At 65.8% G+C, this 21,529-nt stretch overlaps 3 protein-coding genes across 12 annotated transcripts; all 3 read left to right on the top strand.

The window, feature by feature from the left end:
* Positions 1-4,791: 4,791 nt before the first annotated feature.
* ZNF335 (zinc finger protein 335) lies at positions 4,792-14,914 on the top strand. 6 transcript variants are annotated; one of them, XM_040576063.1, is made up of 27 exons: positions 4,792-4,850; positions 5,180-5,402; positions 5,754-6,027; positions 6,406-6,483; positions 6,761-7,081; positions 7,218-7,352; positions 7,433-7,591; positions 7,704-7,947; positions 8,068-8,245; positions 8,326-8,438; positions 8,645-8,663; positions 8,867-8,983; positions 9,068-9,144; positions 9,263-9,423; positions 9,548-9,777; positions 9,863-9,971; positions 10,056-10,150; positions 10,288-10,568; positions 10,680-10,818; positions 10,890-11,279; positions 11,368-11,510; positions 11,874-12,013; positions 12,561-12,664; positions 12,794-13,156; positions 13,338-13,403; positions 13,596-13,677; positions 14,094-14,914. In XM_040576063.1, the coding sequence occupies exons 2-27, from the start codon at positions 5,202-5,204 to the stop codon at positions 14,210-14,212; spliced, it is 4,338 nt and encodes a 1,445-aa protein (XP_040431997.1). In that variant the 5' UTR covers positions 4,792-4,850; positions 5,180-5,201; the 3' UTR covers positions 14,213-14,914. The 6 variants fall into 6 exon arrangements, with proteins under 6 accessions (XP_040431997.1, XP_040432001.1, XP_040432003.1 ...); XM_040576067.1 differs by lacking the exon at positions 4,792-4,850 and having other exon boundaries at positions 5,118-5,402; positions 7,704-7,962; positions 10,683-10,818; positions 12,794-12,871; positions 13,073-13,156; XM_040576069.1 differs by lacking the exon at positions 4,792-4,850 and having other exon boundaries at positions 5,119-5,402; positions 12,794-12,871; positions 13,073-13,156; positions 14,097-14,914.
* Positions 14,915-16,517: 1,603 nt separating this feature from the next.
* LOC121079173 (ankyrin repeat domain-containing protein SOWAHC-like) lies at positions 16,518-19,811 on the top strand. 5 transcript variants are annotated; one of them, XM_040576070.1, is made up of 12 exons: positions 16,518-16,682; positions 16,794-16,953; positions 17,131-17,250; positions 17,329-17,430; positions 17,526-17,537; positions 17,763-17,765; positions 18,200-18,202; positions 18,349-18,435; positions 18,536-18,646; positions 18,898-18,970; positions 19,119-19,211; positions 19,517-19,811. In XM_040576070.1, exons 1-12 carry the CDS (start codon positions 16,672-16,674, stop codon positions 19,708-19,710), a joined length of 969 nt encoding a protein of 322 aa, XP_040432004.1. In that variant the 5' UTR covers positions 16,518-16,671; the 3' UTR covers positions 19,711-19,811. The 5 variants fall into 5 exon arrangements, with proteins under 5 accessions (XP_040432004.1, XP_040432008.1, XP_040432006.1 ...); XM_040576072.1 differs by having other exon boundaries at positions 16,522-16,682; positions 18,644-18,646; XM_040576071.1 differs by having other exon boundaries at positions 16,523-16,682; positions 18,536-18,538.
* Positions 19,812-19,934: 123 nt separating this feature from the next.
* On the top strand, positions 19,935-21,277 carry LOC121079174 (iroquois-class homeodomain protein IRX-3-like). Its single transcript, XM_040576075.1, has 2 exons — positions 19,935-20,352; positions 20,641-21,277. Exons 1-2 carry the CDS (start codon positions 20,188-20,190, stop codon positions 21,199-21,201), a joined length of 726 nt encoding a protein of 241 aa, XP_040432009.1. The 5' UTR covers positions 19,935-20,187; the 3' UTR covers positions 21,202-21,277.
* Positions 21,278-21,529: the final 252 nt, after the last annotated feature.

Here is a 21,529-nt window from a genome sequence, read left to right as displayed (position 1 = left end):
GGGAACCCGCCTGCCACATCCCGCGCGTTAAAGGAACGATGCAGCGTGAGGAGCACGCTGCCTGGCAGCGACAAAACGGCTCCAGGGATAAGCAGCGGGGGTTTATGGAAGGTGAAATATGGGCAAAGCTGGCTGTATTTAATTGTAAACTACAAGAGACAGAAGGAAAAGCGGTAGATGCAACATGCTTGGATTTCAGTAAAACATTTGACAACTGTTCCAACGGCTGCTGCCAAATTACCTCCGACCAGCTCGGTTGTCGGCACAGGCATATGGACAACACCCAGGAGCCCAGGGAACGGCGAACGGCCCGGCCTGCGGCTGGGGAGCAGCCGGGGGCTGCCCGCGAGACCCTTGGAGCCTTTCACAATCTCTCGTGCAGGCAGGAGCGCGGAGGGGGTGGGGGGAGGACAGCCACCGCGGCGCAGGGGCAGAGGGGCCGGCGGACGCGGAGCCCTGCAGAGCCCCAGCCGCGGGCACCGAGCAGACCCGCGCCGCACCGCGACCTCTGACGCGGCCCCGGGACGAGGCCCCGCCGCGCTGGGAGCGGGGGAGCGGCGGGGGGGGCCCAGCACCGGGCTGCCCGGTGCCCAGGTCCGGGCGGAGAGCTGCCGGGCAGGGCAAGGCCCCGCGCAGACGGGCTGAGCAGAGCTGGGGGCAGCGAGGCACCGCCAGGGCCCAGCAACACACACACACGTCTCCTGCCCACCTTGTTTATTTTACTTATATTTCAGTAATTTGCTGATTGCCCCTTTTTTAACTAACCAGCAGTGATGAATCAGCAGCAGAGGAGAGGGTGGGATCCGGCGGCCTTGGACCGTGGCTCCGAGGTCTCAGGTTCTGGGAAGGAAGCCACAGGATCGCTCCAGAAGGGAAAGAAAACAACCAGCAGCAGCAGCAGCTCCGGCCCGTGAGGAGGGGCCGGGCAGGGCTGCAGCGTGCGGCCGATTGCCTTCCAGCAGCTCCCAGCACACCCAGACAGGCCGTCGGTGGTGCCGAAGCCCTGCAGGACCAGCAGCAGCAGCTCCGACCCAGCTCGGACGCGAACCCGAGGGGCAGCGCCGGGCCGGCACCGCCACCACGCCGGGCTGCGCGAGGCAGCGGCACCAGCGGCCCGGGGCGCAGAGCACACCGCGAGGGCACCGCGGCCACGAGCAGAGCAGCGGTGGGGAGGACGCCAGCAGAGCCACGCTGCGCTCCTCGTGCCCCGCACGGCCCCGGGGCAGCCGCGGGCAGCATCTGGCCTGGCGGGGGACAGCGAGCTGCCCCGCGGAGCGCACCCCGCTAGGACACGGCCTCGTGCCAGGGCTTCTGTCAGCTCCCCCAGCCCCGGGATCAGCGGTTCCTCCCTGCCCAGGAGCACGGCTCGCTCAGCCACGGCCCCGCTGGCCCCAGCGAGCCTGGGGCAGCCGAGCAGCGTGGAGCCAGGGACAGAACCGTGCCGGGGGGAGGCTGCGCCGCAGCGCCCAGGAGGACGCTGGCCCTGCCCGCCCCCCCCAGGCGCAGCCGTCCCCGGGGCAGCCCCAGGTGTGCTCTGCTGCTGCTGCTGGGAAGGAGCCGAGCGGTGAAGCAACCCGGTGTGAAGAAAAACCCATTTCCTGCTGCAAGGGCTGTTTTGCTCAACGTTTTGCAAAATGTGCTGATGCAACTGCCCTCCGCAGGTGGGATATAAATACGAGCCCGGCTGATGCGCATTAATGACCTACAGCTACACAAACATTGCCAGCAATGTTTTCTTTAGAAAGAAGAAAGGAACACGAGAGGAACAGCACTGACTACAAAATCACTGACTGTGGAAGTCGGGAGGCTCGGGTTGCCGGAGGCTGGGAAGGCGCTGCCCCGGGCGCAGCGCTCAGCACAAGCCACCTCCTATTCTGGGACACTGACCCCAGCCATCCGGTCACCGAGAAGCTATTGTGGTCGCGCCGCAAAGCCACGGCGCTGGCCAGCACAGCCAACGCTGCTCGGGGACAGGGCACGGCAGCGCGGCCCAGGGTCGTTGGTGAGAGCGCTGGTGGGACTCGCCCGATCGGCACGGCGCTTCCCTGCCCCGAGCGGCGGCCTGGCGGCAGCTCCTTCCAGGCGCCTCGTCCGAGCCGGGAGGCGCGGAGCTGGGGAAGCTCCCAGGTGGCGGGGCAGGCTGCGGGCAGCTCACCGGCCAGCCTGCGAAGTCAGCCTCGCGTCCCGCCTAACCCACGCGGCCCCGTTCTGCAGGCCCATGTCTGTGTTACCCCAGCCAGCTCCCAGAGGGCCTCTAACCTGGCGCTCCCCAGCCGGGGATTGGGCACACGTGAGCAGCCGCAGCCGTTTCTGGATTCTCGAAGCTTCTTTGTTGTGATGCATTTTCTTTAGCCCTCGAATGAATTCAGGCACGGGAGCCACCGGGGCAGAGCATTACAGGCGAGGAGCCGTGCTTTCAGAGCAGCGCACAGGAGTTAAGCTGCGCCTCGTTTGGAAACGCCCCACTCACCCTTCCTCGGGGGCATGCAGCGTTTTTAAAAATAGCCAGACCATCCATCTCAGCCAAGTTCTCGCTGGTACAATTCTCTGAGACAGCAGGCACGGGCATCTTCGCAGGGTAACAGAGCAGCATTAAGCCACCTTCCATCAGCGCAACCCGCAGCAGGAGGGTCTGCGCTAACCCCAAAGGCTCCCAGGGCTCAGACTGCTTTGCCACTCTCTTCTTGCCCTGGAGCCATCACCCACCAGGAAAATCCCTCTCCTGTCTCAAAAATGAGCTGAGGACAGACAGAGAGGAGGCCTGCTGCTCGGACAGAAATTCATCCCATTTTCCCCACCTGGGAGGCCACTTTTGCGGGGGTCCCTGCAGCCCACCCCTTTGGGCAGAAGCATGGAGCTGCGTCCAAGGGACATGGGGGGCTGCTCCACACCTGCAGGCACAAACACGGCACCGGGCTCCTCCCGGAGAGCCAGGAACGACAGAGAGCTCATCGGGCACAGGAGCCCCCCGCATCCTCCCGGCTCCTCATGCTGGAGGCCACTTCCCACACAGCAACTGCAGAGCTATGCAGGGCTGCTTTACAGAGAATTAAAAAAAACCAAACACCTCTTGGTCTCTCTCAGCGCCTGGCACGGTGTCGACCTCAGCCCCAGGCTGCACGCAGGGACTTGGCACCCTGCTCCCAGGCAGCGCGGCCGCAGCAGCGCTTGTGCAGCCAGCTCCTTATCTCACCGCTCGCTCCAGCCTGGGGATGAATGTCAGCGACGCCGTCGCCCAGTGACAGATGAGGGCATAAACCTTTCAAGGATGTATTTCATTAGCTTGAAAAAGAGCCGGAAGACGTAGAGGCGCGCCAGGCTGATGGCACAGCGGCGGCTCCGCTGCTGCCTCTACCAGCACGCAGCACCCCGGGCAGGCGGCACCGCGCTCGGGGACCCGCGCTGCCCCGCGGCCGGACGGGAGCAAGGGGCTCAAGGACAGGACAGACCCCAGGGCCCTCCTCGTCCTGCGCCAGAAGCGTCACAGGCAAACGAGGCAGCGCGCTGACCTGGCACACCACGCGCCCGACACCCGTCCATCGGGGTGCTGGCAGGGCAGCGCTCTGTGCCAGATGAGACACCGTCTGTCCTGCCGCAGCTGGCACGCCGCCAGCACCAGCCTCGTGTCGGCGTCCTGGCAGCGAGGCGGCGACTGCCCGCACCCGGTGCCCGGTGCGGACAGAGCCCTGCGGTGGCTCGGTGCCAACGGCCCCGGGGGGCCGGGCTCAGAGCCCCACTGCCCGGCGAGCGCGTCCCTGCCGCGGGGACAGGACAGCCGGGGCGGCACAGACAAACCAGGGCCACGCCACGGGGAAAAAATGAAATGAAATAACATAAAATGAAATGAAATGAAATAAAATGAAATGAAATGAAATAAAATGAAATGAAATAAAATAAAATGAAATAAAATAAAATAAAATGAAATAAAATAAAATGAAATAAAATAAAATGAAATAAAATAAAATGAAATAAAATAAAATGAAATAAAATAAAATGAAATAAAATAAAATGAAATAAAATAACGTAAAATAAAATAAAATGAAATAAAATAAAATAAAATAAACGCGGACAGGGCAGACCCTAGCAGCAGAGCACCGCGATGTGCGAACGCGTCCCTGAGAGCAGGGCGCTGCCCACGGGCTCCGTTAAGGACCCGGGGACGGCGGCGGGGAGCGGGGGCGGCCGCGCCAGGCCCACAGCGCCCCGGGGCCCCAGGGCAGCGCAGGCACGGGGCGGAGGCGGCACCGGGACGGGAGCGGGCGGGGGGGGCGGCACCGGGACGGGCCCAGGGCCCGGGGGGGGCTCCGCGGGGCCGACCTCGCCAAGCGGGCTCGGCTCGGCTCGGCTCGGCTCGGCCCGGCCCGCGCGGCCCCGTCGCGGCGCCCCGGGCCCGTGCCCGCCGCCGCCGCCTCAGGGCCGGGCCCGCTCCCGGCGCCGCCGCTTCCGCCCGCGTCACGTGACGGGCGCCACCCGGCGCGACGCCGCCGCTCAGGGCCCGGGCGCCGCTTCGTGACGCCACCACGCACGGCCGCGGCACCGCGCGCGCCATGCCGCCGCCTCCGCGCTCCCTCCGCGCGCAAAGTAGTCCCCGCCGCGCCCGCCGCGCCCCCCCCGCCCCGGGCCGCCGGGCGGCGCCGCGCGGGGCCGGGAGGCGGCGGCGGCCGGGGCCGGGCCGGGGGCGAGGAGCGCGGCCCCGCGGCGGCGAGCGCGGGGCGGGGCGGGGCGGCGGCGCGGTAAGTAGTCCCGGCGCGGGCCGCCGCGCTGCGCGCCGCGAGGCCGGGGGATGGCGGCCGCCGCGATGCCGGGCCCGGCGGGGGCGGCGGGGCGGCGGCGGCGGCGGCTCGGGCCGGGTGAGCGCGCGGGCGGGCGGCGGGCGGGGGCCGGGCCGGCCCGGCCGGGCCGGGCCCCCCCCCCCTCGCCCGGGGCCTGGCGCCCGGCGCCCCGGGGCCGCCCCGCCGTGTGCGCGCGCGCGGAGGCGGCGGGGGGGACCCCGGCAAGATGGCGGCGGGGCCGCGGGGCGCGGCGGGGGCGGCAGCGCGAGCACCGGCGCCGCCACGGCCCCGCACGGCCCCGCACGGGCCCCCCGCGCCCCGCCGGGACGCGCCGGGCCGGGCCGGGCCGGGCGGTGCCGCCGGCGGCGTCCCGGGGCCGGGGGCTGACGGCGGCGTCCCCCCGGCAGGGCGGGCCTAGGCGCGGCGGGCATGGAGGAGAACGAGGTGGAGAGCAGCAGCGACGCGGCCCCGCAGGCGGCGCGGGAGGAGCCCTCCGAGAGCGGCCTCGGCGTCGGCACCTCGGAGGCCGTGTCCGCAGACAGCAGCGACGCCGCCGCCGCCCCCGGGCTCCTGTCCCGGGCCGACGACTCCGGCGTGGGGCAGAGCTCCGACAGCAGCGGCGTGTCCCTGGTACGCACCGGCACCGGCACCGGGGGCGGCCGGGGAAGGGGGGGGCGGCGGCTCTGCCGCCCCCGAGCGCCGGGGGCGTTCCTGGCACGCCGCAGGCAAGCGGGACTCCGGGCGCTGCGGTGCCGCCTGCTCTAGGTGCCCGCCCGGCTGTCCGAGGGGAGCTGTGCCCGGCAGCGAGGGCAGCCCTGGGGCTCGGGGGGCTCGGCAGGAGCCGGGGAAGCTTCCCCGCGGCTGTGCGAAGCGCCGCGTGCAGGCCGTGGGTGCGTGGGGATGGGGGGGCTGCCCCGAGGGCCCCTCCCAGCGGAGGTCTCTCAGCTGATCTCTTCTGGCCTCGCTTTTGTTGTTGCCTAGGAAGAGGTGTCGGAGAGCAGCTCCAGCACGGATGCGATTCCCCGGATTTACCTGCCAGACTCATCCTCCATTGCCCAGTCCACCTTGGTCTCCAGCGTCTCCACTGTGAGCCAGTCCATCATGGTGTCAGAGTCCCCGCAGGTCCTGGTCCACTCCAGCGTCATCACTGATGGAGCCACGATTGTGTCGGACTCCACGGCGTCCACCTCCTCAGACCTAGGTTCTGCCATAGACAAAATCATCGAGTCCACGATTGGGCCTGACATCATCCAGAGTGAGTGTGTGCTCCCAGCTGCTCGCGCTGGCGGCAGATCTGTCAGCTGTCCCTGCGTGCGGGCAGGCTGGGGCGACGGGGCCGGGAGGGTGGAAAGAGCTGCTGCTGTGCCAGACCTTGGGAAAACACACCTGGGAGGTGAGGGGAAACATGCATGCGTATACACCTCGTTCAGCGAGGGTGCCTCGCCTCGCCTCGCCTCGCCTCAGCAGCTGGCAGGTCTCTGAGTTGCTCCTGGCTGGGTGGCAGCATTGGCTCTGGCTGACCTCCCTGCGCCGTTCCCACTCCTGTCTGAACTCGGGAGCGATACCTGCCATGTCAGCTCTGCAGTCCCCACAGCCAGCAGCTGCCATCCTTTCCTCTCCTTTCCCTCCCCAGGCTGCATAGCTGTGACCAGTGCCGAAGATGGCGGAGCAGAGACTACTCAGTACCTCATTCTGCAAGGGCCTGACGATGGTGAGGGTGCGCCTGGGGTATCCCAGTGGTGGGCTTCTCTGCCTCTGAGCCTGTTCCCATTTTGGCAGTGGGTTCACAGTAATGGAGGAAAAAAAAACTTGGTATTTTTTGAGAAAGCATGTGCTACTGGGGAGGTGCTCCCAGCGGGACGCGGGGTAGGGTTGGAGCCTGGAGAGGACGCAGCCTCCGTACCAGTCACCAAGGATGTGCTGACTGTTAGCAGCTTGTTACTGAGCTCGCGATCTGCTCCTCAGCTGAGCTGATTCTGATGTTTCAGGTGCCCCCATGGTTTCCCAGATGGCCACCTCCGCTCTGGCCAGCAGCTTGGCAATAGAAGCTGTGGCCGATGGTCCGACCTCCACGTGCCTTGACCAGCCGGGCCCCTCGGAGCCGTCGGAAGCGCTGGAGCTGCGCATGCAGCCAGATCAGGTCCGAGAGGCAGACGGTGGTGAGGAACTGGACCAGCCAGACATGGAGACGCTGGAAGAGATGATGGAGGTGGTGGTGGTGCAGCAGTTCAAGTGCAAGATGTGTCAGTACAAGAGTGTCTCCAAGAAAACGCTGATCAACCACATGAAGGAGCGGCACTTCCAGCCAGGTGTGTGTGGTGCTGCCACTGCTAAGGACTGAGGAAAAATTATCTCGGGGAAAGAATTAAGAGGGGGAATACGAGTGCAAAGACCTGTGCTGTTACTCGGTCAGGTAGAGAGTTCTCCTTGTGTTTTCTGCGGCAGTGGGTTCAGCTTTGGCTTTGAAGAAAGGACGTCCACGAAAGGGAGGTTCTGCTCCAAAGACTACGGAGGAGGAGGTCCCAGAGGAAGAAGAAGACGATGATATCATGGATGCTGGTGCTATCGATGACCCCGAAGGTAGAACTCGTTCTCGCCATATCTTATATAGCTTAGCTTTTCCCCTCATCTCTCTGATGTTTGGGGCCGCTTACTTCCAGAGGACAGTGACTATAACCCAGCTGAGGATGAGCCCCGCGGGCGACAGCCCAAGTACAGCCGCACCGTTCCCACGTCCAGCGAGGAGAGGCCGCGGCGACGCCCGGGGAGACCCCGCAAGTTTCCTCGCCTGGAGGACATGTCCCAGGATGTGCCTGACGGTGAGCGGGAGGCAGCAGCCCCTTGCTGGGTCAGAGCAGAGGGTGGTATGGAAGCTGCTGGGAGCCCACGGAGAGGGTGCGTGACAGAGTTTTGCTGTGTCCTGTTGAGTAGGAGAGGAGGTGGAGCCCTTAGTGACGTCCCAAAGCACACCCAGCTGTGAGTTGCAGAATTCGGAAGCAGCCAGTTCCTCTGGCCTGGAGAACGGGACCAGCGAGAGCCTAGCAGAGCCCAGCATCAGCCAGTCTGACTCAGAGAACAAGGACCCTTCCTCCAACACTGGCCCCGAGGAGGCAGACGTCGTCCCCAGGAGGCGAGGCCGGCCCTCCCGACGCTTCCTGGGCAAGAAATACCGCAAGTACATGGGGCGCAGGTGAGGGGTGTGTGCCGAGCCAGTGCTGGGCCCTCTGGCCCGTGCCCAGGGCCGGTCCAGCCCTCGTTTGCCACCACAACTCTGAGCCCGGCTCCGTGTTTGCAGGTACTACTACAAGTCACCCAAGCCCTTAATGAGGCCCTACCTGTGTCGAATCTGTGGCTCGCGTTTCCTCACGCACGAAGATCTGCGTTTCCACGTCAACTCACACGAGGCCAATGACCCACAGCTCTTCAAGTGTCTTCAGTGCAGCTACCGCTCCCGACGCTGGTCCTCCCTCAAGGTGAGCGCTGTCCTGTTCCCATGCCCGCAGAGGGCGGCTCATAGACGTGGCTCTCACGGCACCCTCTCTGCTCCTTGCAGGAGCACATGTTCAACCACGTAGGCAGCAAGCCCTACAAGTGTGAGGAGTGCAATTACACCAGTGTGTACAAGAAGGACGTCATCCGACACTCCACAGTGCACAGTCGGGACAGGTAAGTGAAGCAAAGTCCTAAAGAGCACCTGGCAGCCTGGCTGCACGCCGCTAATACTGTTCCTCCTGCCCTGGGGGTGCAGCCGTGGCTGCCCTTTCACCTGACCTCTGCCCCTTTCCTAAAGGGGTACTTTTGGTGTGGAAGGTACAAGGGAGCTCGGACTTGGGATTTGGTTGACGAGGGGATTTTCTTCCTTTCTTTTTCAGGAAAAAGAGAGCTGATCCGGTGAGTCTGAGTTCCCCGTTGGCACTGTTATGTGGGAAGAGGCATGTCTGGGTCTTCCACAAATTCTAGGGGCCTAGTTGAAGGCAGTGTTTCTGGATCAACTGAGGAAAGGCAGCCCAGGTCCTGTGGTGGGGAGAGGGGCAAGGAAATCGATGACCCGCCGCCTCGGCCCCCACGAGCTCATCTTTGTGCTCTCCCTCCAGCCCCCAAAGCTGAACTCCTTCCCGTGCCCCGTATGCAACCGCATCTACCCCATGCAGAAGAGGCTCACGCAGCACATGAAGACGCACAGCACGGAGAAGCCGCACATGTGTGACAAGGCGAGAGGGTGGGGCCTGGGGAGGGGCTGGCAGCGAGTGGGGCTGGGCAGGAGGCGAACGCTGCTTTGCTTTCTTCCGCTGCAGTGTGGGAAATCCTTTAAGAAGCGCTACACCTTCAAGATGCACCTGCTGACGCACATCCAGGCCATTGCTAACCGCAGGTAGGAGCCTGGCCCCAGCCTGCTGCAGGCCCTGGTAGAGCCAGCGCCCCGGGCTCCCCCTCTCGGGGCGGGTGGGAGGTCCCTGCTGCCCGTGGGACAGACGGCGCTGTCCTGGCAGGTTCAAGTGTGAGTTCTGTGACTACGTCTGTGAGGACAAAAAAGTCCTGCTGAACCACCAGCTGTCGCACATGAACGACAAGCCCTACAAATGCAGCTTCTGCAAGTACTCCACCTTCCGGGAGGACTTCCTGGTCTCTCACATGGCAGTCAAGCACACGGGTGAGAAAAGCTGCCTGCTGCCCCATGCCCTCCTCCACCCCTGCCTCTCCAGCACGTGGCCGGGAGCGGGGCTGCTCTCCCTGCTGTCCTGTGGGGACCCCTGCCTGACTCCTGCCTCCCACAGGAGGGAAGCCGTTTGCCTGTGAGTTCTGTCACTTCACCACCAAGCACAAGAAGAACCTGCGCCTCCACGTGCACTGCCGCCACGCCGACTCCTTTGAGGAGTGGGCTCAGAGGCACCCTGAGGAGCCACCCTGCCGCCGCCGCCCCTTCTTCACCCTGCAGCAGATCGAGGAGCTGAAGCAGCAGCACAGCCAGGTGCAGGCCCCGGCTGAGCCTGAGGCCGGTCCGCCGGTGAGTGCCGCTGCCGCGCCCTGGCTCCCTCCCTGGGGCTCGCCTGCCCCGGCCGTGCTGCAGCGCTCTGCTCTCTCTCTCGCAGGTCCCTCTTGGCCCCATCACCTACCAGGCGGTCCAGGCTGTGCCTGGAGCGGAGCCGCCCCTCCTTTCACAGGATTCCCTGGAGGGAGCCACCATCATCTACGAACAAGGTGAGCTCCCAGGGAAGGGACGGGGACGAGGAGAAGGTGGGTGGGTGCTGTGCCTGACCCTGACTCTTTTTTCTGACCTGCCAGGCGTGGCTGGATCGGCAGAACTTGCCACGCAGACTGCCCTGGATCTTCTGCTGAACATGAGCACTCAGCGAGAGCTGGCCACAGGCTCGCTGCAGGTGAGGAGGGCTGAGGGAGGCCGTGCCTGCTGCAGAGTGCACCACAGTCCCTGCAGTGCCCAGCTCTGCTGCCCTTCGGAGGAGCGTCGTGCAGAGCCTTGTATTCCTCCGACTGACTTGCTGTCCTCCCCCCGCAGGTGGCAGTAGTGAAGCCAGATGGTCCAGGAGAGGTACAGACCAGCTGTGAGCCACAGGCACAGGAGGAAGGGGCAGAGCTGGATTCCTCTGAGCAGCAGCAGAAGTTGGTGACGCTGCACATGGCAGAGCCCGGGGAGACATTGGTGCAGGAGGCTTATGAGGAGGCGACCCTGGGTGGCTCAGAGCTGCAGCAGATCACTATTCCCTTTGGTGGCACAACAGAGTACAGCATCATCACGCCCATTAGTGAGGAGATCCAGGCTCCAGGCACACTGTACAGGTCAGCTCTACGGGAGGACCGGGGAGACAGAGGCACCTCTGACCTCAAATGAGGAGACCTCGAGTGGGGAGGGGGATGAGGCAGATCCGCTCTGACCGTGTCCTCTGCCAGCGGTGAGGAGGAGAGCCCTGCAGAGACATCCCGTGCAGTTGTGGTGAGCGAAGCTGTGATGGCAGAGGCTCTGAAGGACCATAACAATCACTACATCATGTCACCCGGTGTCCCAGGGAGCCAGCTCCATCACATGGAGGTGAGGAGGGTGGGCTTTCTCTCCATTGTGGGCAGCAGCGTGAGCAGGAGTGACTGGTGTTTCTTTCGTAGCCCCTCAGCGGAGATGCTGCCTTTCCCTTGCCAGCAGAGGGCCAGGAGGCACAGCCAGCCGGCGTCAAGTGGCCCCTGGTGCAGTGTGTCACCAGGCAGCTCCAGAAGGACTCAGCTTTATCCCCAACCTCTGAAGGGCAGGAAGTCTCATCCCCAAAGGTCAAGTGGCCTGTGCTCCAAGGCATGGCCAAGAAGCTCTCGTGCAAGGTTTCTACAGCCAAGAAGCTCTCGTGCAAGATTTCCACAGCCAAAAAGTTTTCATGCAAGATTTGCACAGCCATGTTCACAGGGAGAGCAGAAATGGAGAGTCACAAGAGAGCCCACATTGGGCCCAGCACCTTCAAGTGTCCCGACTGTCCGTTCACTGCAGCCCTCTGGCCAGAGGTCCGGGTAGGTACCCTGGGTAGAGCAGCCCTGGGAACAAGCGGCGTGGAGAAGCAGGGGCTTCCTGACCGTGCTCTTGTCTTTCTGCCCCCAGAGCCACATGGTCCAGCATGCCAGCCTCCGGCCACATAAGTGCACCCACTGCAGCTTCGCCTCCAAGAACAAGAAAGACCTGCGCAGACACATGCTAACACACACCAACGAGAAGCCCTTTGCCTGTCAGATTTGTGGGCAGAGGTGAGTGAATGCTGCTGGGCTGTTGCTGCTTCTAGAGATCCAGTAGAGCTTCTCAGGTTTGAGAGGAGATGGGTGGGATATTAGCAAAGAGATGGCTGCGCTGACTTTACCCCCAAGAGCAACATCCTGTTCGAGGAGGCTCAGCCCTTTGGGAACAGTTCCTGCTGCAGATGGGCCTGGTTTAGTCTCCAAGGAATTTCTGCACAGGGAGGTTTGGTACTTGCGGGCCAAGGGAAAAGCTTTAGGATCTGGGACAGGCCATTTCCTTGGACGTGTTTGCGGTACCTGTAGGCAGGTTCTTTTCAGAGAGCACAGAGGTCCTGTGCTGCCCATGACAAACTCCACCTCTCCTTTCTCCTGTAGGTTCAACCGTAACGGGCACCTCAAGTTCCACATGCAGCGTTTGCACAGCTCAGAGGGGAAGAGGCCGGGGGCACCTGCGGCTGCTGCCCAGCAGACCATCATACTGAACAGTGACGAGGACACGCTGGCCACCCTGCAGAGTAAGAAGTGTCCATGCCCTGACCAGGGTGACCCGCAGGTTTCCTGCGGCCAGAGTCCTACGTGGTGCTTCACCCAGCTTGTGGGCTCTGCAGGGCTGGAACTGGTCCGGGACAGATTCCTGCTGAAGGTTAGGGTTGCCAGTGGCAGCAGGACCCAGTGGGTGCAGAGGCAAGGGCAGTGTCAGGGTGCTCTTGTCAGCTGCAGGGGCTCAGTGCTGGGAGCAGTCCCGCACAGGCACTGTCTGCTGTGACTCGGTGCCGAACAAGGGGCCCGGTGTTTGCTCCACGCAGTTCCTAATGGATGGGTGCGTTCAGGTAGCGAGCGGTGCTGTGAACAGTTCACAGCTGAAATGGGAAGTGAAGCTTACGGTCTGGTGTGGAGGTCTGGGTTTTACCCATGGTGGCTTCTAGGTTCCTTCGTGTTGGGAGAGTTTCATTTAGCTTCTGCCTTCAGTGAGCAGAGCCGAGGGCCTGTCCTGTCCTTGGGGTGGGCACTGGCAGGGGCCAGCAGCCCGGCAGTGTCCCACCAGCTTTCTCCCCATCCCAGCGGCTCTGCAGTCAGGCCAGGCGGTGCTGGCTCCTGAGCGGCTGCAGCAGGCTCTGGGGCAGGAGCACATCATCGTCGCTCAGGAGCAGAGCATCACGAGCCAGGTGAGTCGTGCCAGTCGGCCTCGTCCCGCGCTGTCCGGCCGCTCCCCGTGTGCCGTGCTGGCTCCCTCCTGGCAGAGGGCTGCCGTCCTGCCTGCCCGCACTGAGCGCTGGGCTCTCACTGCCTGACAGGAGGAGGCGACGTATATCCAGGAGATCACAACCGCTGACGGCCAGACAGTGCAGCACTTAGTGACGTCTGACAACCAGGTGAGGGGGGCTGCACGAGGCCCAGGAACACACGGGGCTGAGATGTTCCACGCAGCTGCAGCAGGGACGGCAACAGCAGAGAGACCTGGGGAGAGGTGGGGTGGGAAAAAGCACAGAAGCCAGAGAAGAACCAGCCCTGTTGCGATGCATGGAGTGGGCAGTGGTGACCTGCTTCTTGGTTCTGAATCCCTCTGTTTGCAGGTTCAATACATCATTGCCCAAGACGGTGTACAGCACTTGCTTCCCCACGAGTATGTTGTTGTCCCAGAGGGACATCACATCCAGGTAAGGGTCGGGCTGGCTGCTCCCTTTGCACAGTGCATGAGGCTGGTGAGGGAGCCATGCACAAGGCTGGGCCGCCTCCTTCTCCCCCTCCCCCTATGCCTTGCTCTGTTCAAGTCGCAACCCTGGGAGGCAGGGAGGCCTGCTGTCCCTAACACAGCCTTACTGCAGCTCTCGTCTTCAGGTGCAGGATGGTCAGATCACCCACATACAGTATGAACAAGGCAGCCAGTTTCTCCAGGAACCTCAGGTAAGGCATGGTTGCTGGAGCTGATGGGGCTGCAGTGAGATGGGTTCTGACCACACAGCTGCAGAGGGCAGGATATGAAATAGAAGGTGCAGGTGGGTCAGTGGTTCACTGCAGCAGCTGCGGCCAGGGCAGCACTCCGGGAGGGACCCTGTGCAGTCCCGGACTCCCCTCTGTCTTCTCTCCTCCCTGCAGATCCAGTACATGCCTGTCTCACCTGAGCAGCAGCTTGTCACCCAGGCTCAGCTGGAAGCAGCTGCACATTCAGCAGTCTCAGGTAGGGCCAGTGTCACAGGGACAAGCTCTGGCTTAGCTCTCGCCCTCCTCTCTTCCCCATGTTTGCAGGGTGCCAGTCCTGCAGGGGAGCTGGGGGTGCCCGAGGCTGCTTTCTCGCTGTAGCTGGCAGGGCCGCCATGCCATGGAAGGGATGGGGTTGGCTGGCTTAGACTGCCATCCTGCTGCCTGTGTCCCTGTAATTCTGGGAAGCAGCTGGTGTTGGTTTCTGAGGGGAGACCTTTGCTGATACCAGCTCCCATGCTCTGGAGGCAGGGTGTTGTGCCGGGTGGTGCGGCTTGTGTGCGTGCCCGTTCCCTGGAGGCAGGGGGTGAGCGTGGAGGGGGCCCCGGGCACTGCTCCGCTCTGCCCTGCCCTCGGGCACAGGGCGAGGAACCGCTGACCCCTTCTCCCCTGCAGCAGTGGCTGATGCTGCCATGGCCCAGGCACAAGGCGTGTTCACCACGGAGGCAACAGCCGAGCAGATTCAGCAGCTGCAGCAGGGAATCCACTACGATGTCATCACGCTGGCAGATTAACGTTGGGGACAGGCCTGGCTGATGCTCAGGGACATCCGTGCTGAGCAGGACAGCGGCACCAGGCAGGAGCCTCTCCAGCCAGCAGTTGCCTTATTGCTTTGGGGCTACGAGGGACGTGCCTGAGTGCACGCCGGCAAGGGCGTGCAGCCACGCTGCTGTGCGCAGCCAGGGTCCTGCGCATTCTTCCTGGCACAGGGAGCTGTCTCGAGCAGAGACTGCCGCAGCCAAGGCACCGGGACAGGCTGAGCAGGGGCAGCGCTCCCGTGTAGCCGATCTCTTTGCCTGTTGCACTTGATGGTCTGAAATCCCTTTTCCTGAATCATGTCTGTGTGGGCCAAACTGAAATCAGCGTCTGCCTGGACACAAGGATCCCGGGAGAGCCGTGGGGCCGAGCACAGCTAGGTGGTACGGTGCGAGACGGGAGGTGTGTTCAGCCTCAGCCCAGTGCTCCCCCTCGGCAGCCTTGGGCGCGAGGGCAGCCTTCCCTCCTTTGGCTCCTCCGGCCTGCAGGCAGGCGGCAGTAGGGCTTTGGACTGGAGGAACCTGAAATAGGAAGAGGCAGGGGTGGAATATGTTCTATTTTTCTTCTGAAGAGGGATGGACTCTGCTGCAGAGTTGGTTTGTAGGTGGTTACGGGAGGGGTTCGATTCTGATGTTCTCGAGCTTTGAATATGCTTATGAATAAAAAGGGATTGAAACCTGTGTCTGTGCTGCCTTGGGGTCCGAGCCTGCCTTGGCCAGGGTGGGAGGTGGCGCCAGCCTCCGTGCTGCTCTGGGGGCAGGTTCTGCCTCATGCAGCAGCTCTGTGCTATCACTTCTTCCCACCGCAGTGACCTTGACTCCTGGGAAGTGAGCTGGGCAGCTGGTACCAGGGTGGGCTTGGGGCTGTAGTCATGAAATTAATCGAGTGGTAAACAGCCTAAATCCCGTGTAACTCTGTCCCAAACTACAAACGCTGCCCCTCCCTGAGCGGATTGTCTGGAAGTATTTACATGTGATTATAACAGCTAATCTCAGAGTTTTAGTTCTATGCTTTTGTATTAAACTGATTATCTGCAGGGGGGAAAAAGGCCTGGAACCACCCAACTTCAGCAGGAGCTGCACTGCCTGAGCCCTGTGCCGACTGTGCAAGGGATGGCAGAGCTGGGAGCGGGGCTGCTGGCCCAGCACCGGGGCTCACACTACAACCGGCACCTGCAGGCACTGTCTGGGGTCTGCTGCCCCTGCCAGCAGCACTGCTCCCTGCTGGGGGGGCCGGGCAGCCTCCTGCTCGTCCCCGGCCCCGCAGAGCTGCGTGCCATCCCTCCTGCCGAGCCGTGCAGCCAGGCTCCTGGTGGCCAGCGGTCACTGCCCGTGGGCTGGCAGTGCCCCACCACGGCCCTGCCCTGTCCCCGCTGGGGCTGCGTCCGGCCGTGCTCGCATCCCCCTGCGGCCGTACCTGTGAGCGGCTGTTGCCGGCTGCCTGCAGCTCCGTCCGCGTTTGGCCATGCCCGCCAGCTGTGTGGGGTTGGCCACGGCCCTCCCCATCCAGCTGTGCAGCACAGGGTTAACGCCGCAGCAATCCACAGGCGCTTTCCTAGATTACAGCCCCATTATCTAATAAAGCGGATCCGCAGCGCTGCTGTGCTGATTAGGGCTGGCGGAGTCCCGTGGGGACAAGGTTACGGGGCTGTGGCAGCAGCATGGGGGCCCTGGCTGCTTCCCCGTCCACCCTGGCTGTCCGGCCCCGCCGTCCCCTCCCGGCAGCGGCGCAGGCGTCCTGGCGTCCGTGCCTGGGGCGGCCGGAGAGCACGGGACCAGCCCGAGGTGGGGACGGGCCAGGGCTGGGGTGGACGGGGCTGGGGCGCCAGGCTCGTGGGGGCTGCTCGTGGGGCCGCGGGTGCTGCTGAGGCTTGGCCACGGGGTGCAGTGGGGGCTCGGGGCCTGGGTGGGAGCTGGCTCGGGGCACCTCGGCCCCGCAGCTCCCGCTGTCACCACAGGCCTGCAGGGAGCAGGGGGCTGCGGGGCTCATTAGCTCCAGTGACCTTCTCCTTCCCGTCCCCGGGCAGTGCTAAGCGGGTTTGTTACATATTTAATATCCTGAGAGTGTTATTAGTCGGTATTTAACAACGGATACAACCTGTGGGATAATCCGTCTGGGCGGGTGGCGTGGAGCAGGAGTCGGGGGGCTCCAGGGACCCCATGCTGCTGCGTGCCCCCCCCACCGGCCCCGGAGCCTGTGGGGCTGGGTCCCAAACAGACAAAGGCTCCCGGGGCAGCAGCAGGGCCCCTTCCCCTTCCCCTTCCCCTTCCCTTCCGTCCCTCCCGACAGGAATCCAGCTGCGGCCTCCTGCCAGCGGTTGCCTCTTGCACAAGGGCCGAGGCAGGGAGGCGTTAACTGTTTCCTAACTCGGCAGTGGGAGCGCAGCGCGGGCGGCCAGCACCGAGCGAGGGCCCCGGGCCCTGCAGGGAGCAGGGCGATGGCTGCAGGGTGACAGAGCAGGGCGCAGGGCGGCCCGGAGGCAGCTGGGCTGGGGCACAGCCCGGTGTCGGCGGCTGCAGTGCCCCGTGCTCGCTGCTGACCCTGCGCCCTGCCCCGCAGGCCGAGCCGTGCCGAGTGCCAAGGACACGGTGCCGCAGGCGGGCTGCCTCCGAGCACGGCAGCGCCGGACACCGTGGCTCTGTGCCAGGGCTCCCCAGCGGGGGCTGAGGCCCTCGGGGCTGTCCCCCCCCAGATCCTGGTGACGGACTTCAGCGCGGCGGTGAGCAGGGGGAGCAGGGCTGCAGGCACCCCACGGGCTGCGGCACGGGTGTGAGGGCTGTGGCCCTGCTGTTCCTGGGGCTCCCCCTGCTCCCACGGCCACGCTGGGGCTTGGGGATGCCCATGCGAGCACGGCCCCTCACCGAGCCCCACGCTTCCCCTGCTGTGCCTGGGCCAGAACCCCGGGGGCTGGCACTGCCCTGACCCGCAGCCAGAGCCGGGCGAGGAGGACAGCGAGCAGGACGCCAGGGAGGCATCCGAGGATGGGAGCAGCAGCGTGGGCGCCAGCCCCGTGGCCGTGAGTGCTGGGCAGGGGCCTGGGGCTCGCCGGGTGCTGGGTGCCCCAGGGAGCGCTGCTGAAGGTTTCCGTCTGCAGCTGGACCCAGTGGAGAAGGAATGGCTGCAGGGAGCAGCCGGCGGGGACCTGCCCGTCCTGAGCCACCTCCTGCAGCAGGAGCCCGCCCTGGCCACCAAGAAGGTGCGTGTTGTGGGGGGGGGTCCGTACTGAGCTCGGCTGCAGGGCTGGGGCTGCGGGGCTGACCCGTGCCTCTTGCCCCTCTCCCCGTCCTGCAGGACTTCACCTCGGTGAGTGCGGGGTGCCCAGCGCAGCCCCGGAGCCCCCAGCCCCTGACCCTAGGGTTGGGGGGGTTGATGGGCACCCAGGGGCACCGCAGCTGCCCTGGGATGGGACAGGCTGTGGTGCACGGCATCGCTGCGCCCCATCCTGCCCCACCCCACACCCTGCCACACCCCGGCACTGACCCCTGCCTCTCCCCCCCCCCGCTGCGCCGCTGCCGCCGTGGTGCCCAGGGGGTAAGTGGGGGCGTGGGACCGCAGCGGGCATGGGGGAGATGCAGGAGGGCGCCAGGGTGGTGGGACAAGGTCACGGGGAGGAGGACGGGGTCTGGAGGCACGTGGGGTCATGGAGGGAATGGGGCCGTGGGAGGGATGGGTGTGTGGGACCATGGGATGGGGGTGCTGTGGGGAGGGAGGGGGCCAGGAGTGCTAAGGGGCCAGGAGGGGTGACGGGGGCTGACAGTGCGGTGGGGAGAGGGCAGAGTCCACAAGGGAATGGGTATGGGAGGCCAGGGGCCGTGGGGGGGGGGACAGGGCACTGGGGGAGCCAGGGACTGGGGGAGGCCGTGGGGCCGGGAGGGGAGGGTGCGTTTCCTTCAGTGGCTGCAGCCGACGTCCCTCTGCCCACCGCTGGCCCCCCTCCACTGTGGCTGCCACCCTGCCCCGTGCAGTTCGTAAGTCCGAGTCCTTCTTGGCTTCACGCTGGCCCTGGCGGGGCTGAGCAGGCTGGGGGCGGATGGGGGAGCCCCCCACTCACCCATCCCATGCCCCCCGTCCTGCTGTCCCCTGGCCCTGCACCCCCCGCCCACCTGCCCCGCAGACCGCGTTGCACTGGGCAGCAAAGCACGGCAAGGAGGACATGGCCGCGATGCTCGTGGATGCTGGGGCTGACATCAACATGAGAGCGGTGAGTGGGGCACGTGGCACGAGGGGGCTGGTGCCCGGGGCTGAGGCACCCCCGTGCTGACGGTGCCTCTCCTCCCCTGCCCCGGCCGTGCCGCATCCAGCACGTGAGTACAGGCCCCGGCTGGCGGTCGCTGCTGGGCCGCGGGGTGCTGAGCACGTCGCACGTGGTGCCCGGCTCTGCCCCCACAGCAGCTCTCTCCCTCGGGCAGGGCGTGAGTATGCTCGGCTGGACGGACGGACGCGCTGCAGGACTGGCCTCGGATGGGGGGTGCGGGGGGTGCCCTGGGAAGGGGCCGGGGCGTCCCCAGAGCGGTGGGAATGGGTGTCCCTGGCAGGGTGGTGGCAGCAGCAGGGTGACCCAAGAGGGTGCGTGGTGGGGGGCTTTGGTCTCTCCTCCTGGGAGCAGGCGGTGCTGGGGGCCACAGCACAGCCCCGTACCCCCCCGGGGCCTGGTGTCCCCCAGGGCTACACCCCCCTGCACATCGCCGCGCTCCACGGGCACCGCCAGATCGTGGACCTGCTCATCGAGCGCTTTGGTGAGGGCCCTACCTGAGGCCCCCAGCCCACGCCTGGGGCTCTCACTCCCCCCCTCCTCCCCAGGTCCCAGCAGGGTCACGGTGTCAGCACTACCCTGGGGCCCTCTGGGACTGGCCCCGCGTGGTGGCTCAAGCATCTCTCCCGCAGGGGCCAAGCAGAACCTGCGGGACTACAGCGGGCACCTGGCCGGGCACTACCTGGGCTCTGCGGGGACGCTGGACGGGGACCCCGACACCCCCCGTAAGAGCCCGCCCGGCTGGTGGGGAGTCCTCTGTTGTGGGATGAGATGGGGGCATGGGGGGGGACCGGGGTTGAGGGGGGGACAGGGCTGGGGAGGTGTTTGGCAACATGGGGGACACACAGGTGGGGATGCTGTGGGTCCCGGGGGAACAGGGGCCGGGGGGATGTTCTGGGTCGTGGTGGGGGCACAGGCAGGGGTGTGGGGGCCACGGGATGGGAGTGCAGGAGCTGCACTGTCCCAGGGACCATGCAAGGAGGGGCGGGGGGGGGGGGAGTCTTGCTGATGCTGATGGGCTTGACCCCAGAGCTGCCCTCGGGCCGCGGTGAGCGCGGCCGGAACCGGCGCCTGGCCTGCCTGCTGCTGCCCAAGGCCGGTGGGCAGGCGCGGCGGCGCTGGGGCTCGGCCGAGGACCTTGCGGAGCCAGAGGAAGAGCGAGCCCCGGCGCAGCTCCTCGCACCGCCCGCGTCCTACCGGGCCGTCCGCAAGTTCTCTCGCTAGCCCAGACCTGGCCCCACGGCGTGGTGGGGGGCTCGGGGGTCAGGCACGAAGATGGGGCCGGACGCTGTCTGGCACTGCAGTAAAGCTCCGTGTGCACCGCGTCCCCGTGCCTGGCGTCCCTGTGCGCGCCGTTCCCGTGGGGCCACGGCCACTCGTGGGGCCAGGCGGCACGGCCCCACGCAGCGCCCCTGTTCGTGGGGGCTCTGCACAGGGCCGGGGGGTGCCTGGGTCCTGCTGTGGGTGCTGGGCACATCCCGGCTGGCGATGGCCACGCGGCGCAGCTGTGCCGTGCCAGCCCCTGCCCGACGGGAGCCGGTGCGGGGGGCGAGGGGGGTGCCAGGCGCTGCCCCAGATCCGTGCTGCTGCTTTAACAGGCGCTGCCAGAGAGCTAATACCCCCTAATCAGCTGTCCGTCACTGCAGCCCCCAGACTGATATAAAACGCCCCGCAGCAGCTCCCCGGCTCTGCTCCCGCAGCATGGCAGCTCCTCAGGGAGAGGGGAGCCCAGGCCAAGAGCCGGGGGGCTGCAGGGGGCCGTGGGGAGCCCTGCAGGGGCCCCCACCAGCCCTGCTGCCCTGCCCCTGCCCTGTGCTGGCCGGCTACAACCTGCTGCTGCCCCCCCTGAGCCTCCTGGCGCCCTCGGTAAGTGATGCCCAGCAGCTCCCAGGGGCTGGGCCAGGAGACCCCCTCCCCGGTGGGGGCTGAGGCTGGGGAGCCACTGTCCTGGTGGTGCCGCAGCCCCGCACCCTGCTGCCCCCAGCACCTTGGGGTGTGCGGTGCTGGGCATGGGAGGGCGGGGAGGGGGATGCGCAGGATCTGGCCCTGCCCCAGCCTGAGCGGGAAGGGCCAAGGCCCCTGCCCCAAGACCCCCACCTCTGTGCCCCCCCCTCGCCCCCCCCCCCCCCCGCAGCAACACCTCCGTGCCCCCAGGTCCCACCAGCCTGCGCCGTGCCCCCGGGGCTGCTGCCCAGGACCGGGCTCTGCCCCCCCTGCTGCCAGCAGCCCCTGCCCATGGAGCCGGGGCGTGTGAAGGCAACCACGGCGCGGGAGAGCACCGGGGCGCTGAAGGCCTGGCTGGCCCAGCACCCCAGGAACCCCTACCCCAGCAAGGGCGAGAAGGTGATGCTGGCCATGGTCAGCCGGATGAGCCTCACGCAGGTCTCCACCTGGTTCGCCAACGCCCGGCGGCGCCTCAAGAAGGAGAACAAGGCGGGCTGGGCAGCGCGCGGCACCTCCGACGGCGAGGACAGCGAGGGCGAGGGGGCTCCGAGAGGGACTTCCCCCAGCTCCAGCCCCGGCCCCGTGCAGGATGGCTGTGGCAGCAGCCCCACTGCGGGGCCGGGCCCTGGGCAGGGTGAGCAGCTGCAGAAACCCAAGATCTGGAGCGTGGCGGCAATGGTGGCGTCTGGCCCCGGAGAGAGCGGGGGAACTGCGGCGCTGCCGGGGCGGGGGGGGGGGGGGGGGCTCGGTCCCTCCTGCCCCCAGGGTTAGGCTGCACCACGGCGTGCAGTGCCAATGAATGTGCATGCAGCTCAGACCCTGCCCCAGCTGCCCCAGCCCCTCTGCCCCACACAGCCCCCCTGTGCTGCCCGGAGCCGGCCCCTCCTGCACCCCAGCCCCTGGGGGAGGACGGGGCACACGGAGCCACCATGCACAAGGGATACCGGGGGGGAGGTCAGCACAGCCTCACTTGTGGACTGTGATGAGCTCAGCCCCACAGGGTTCCCAAGGTCCCTGCCAAGCTCCAGGCAGGCAGCTGGGGGCAGCTCCAGGGCGACCAGGTGGAGCTGGGGGGGCCTGGCAGTGGTGGGGAGAGGGG

This window comes from Cygnus olor, chromosome 16 (genome assembly GCF_009769625.2).
Source record: "Cygnus olor isolate bCygOlo1 chromosome 16, bCygOlo1.pri.v2, whole genome shotgun sequence".
In the NCBI taxonomy this organism is placed as follows: Eukaryota; Metazoa; Chordata; class Aves; order Anseriformes; family Anatidae; genus Cygnus; species Cygnus olor.
This window is presented reverse-complemented; position numbering and strand designations above follow the sequence as displayed.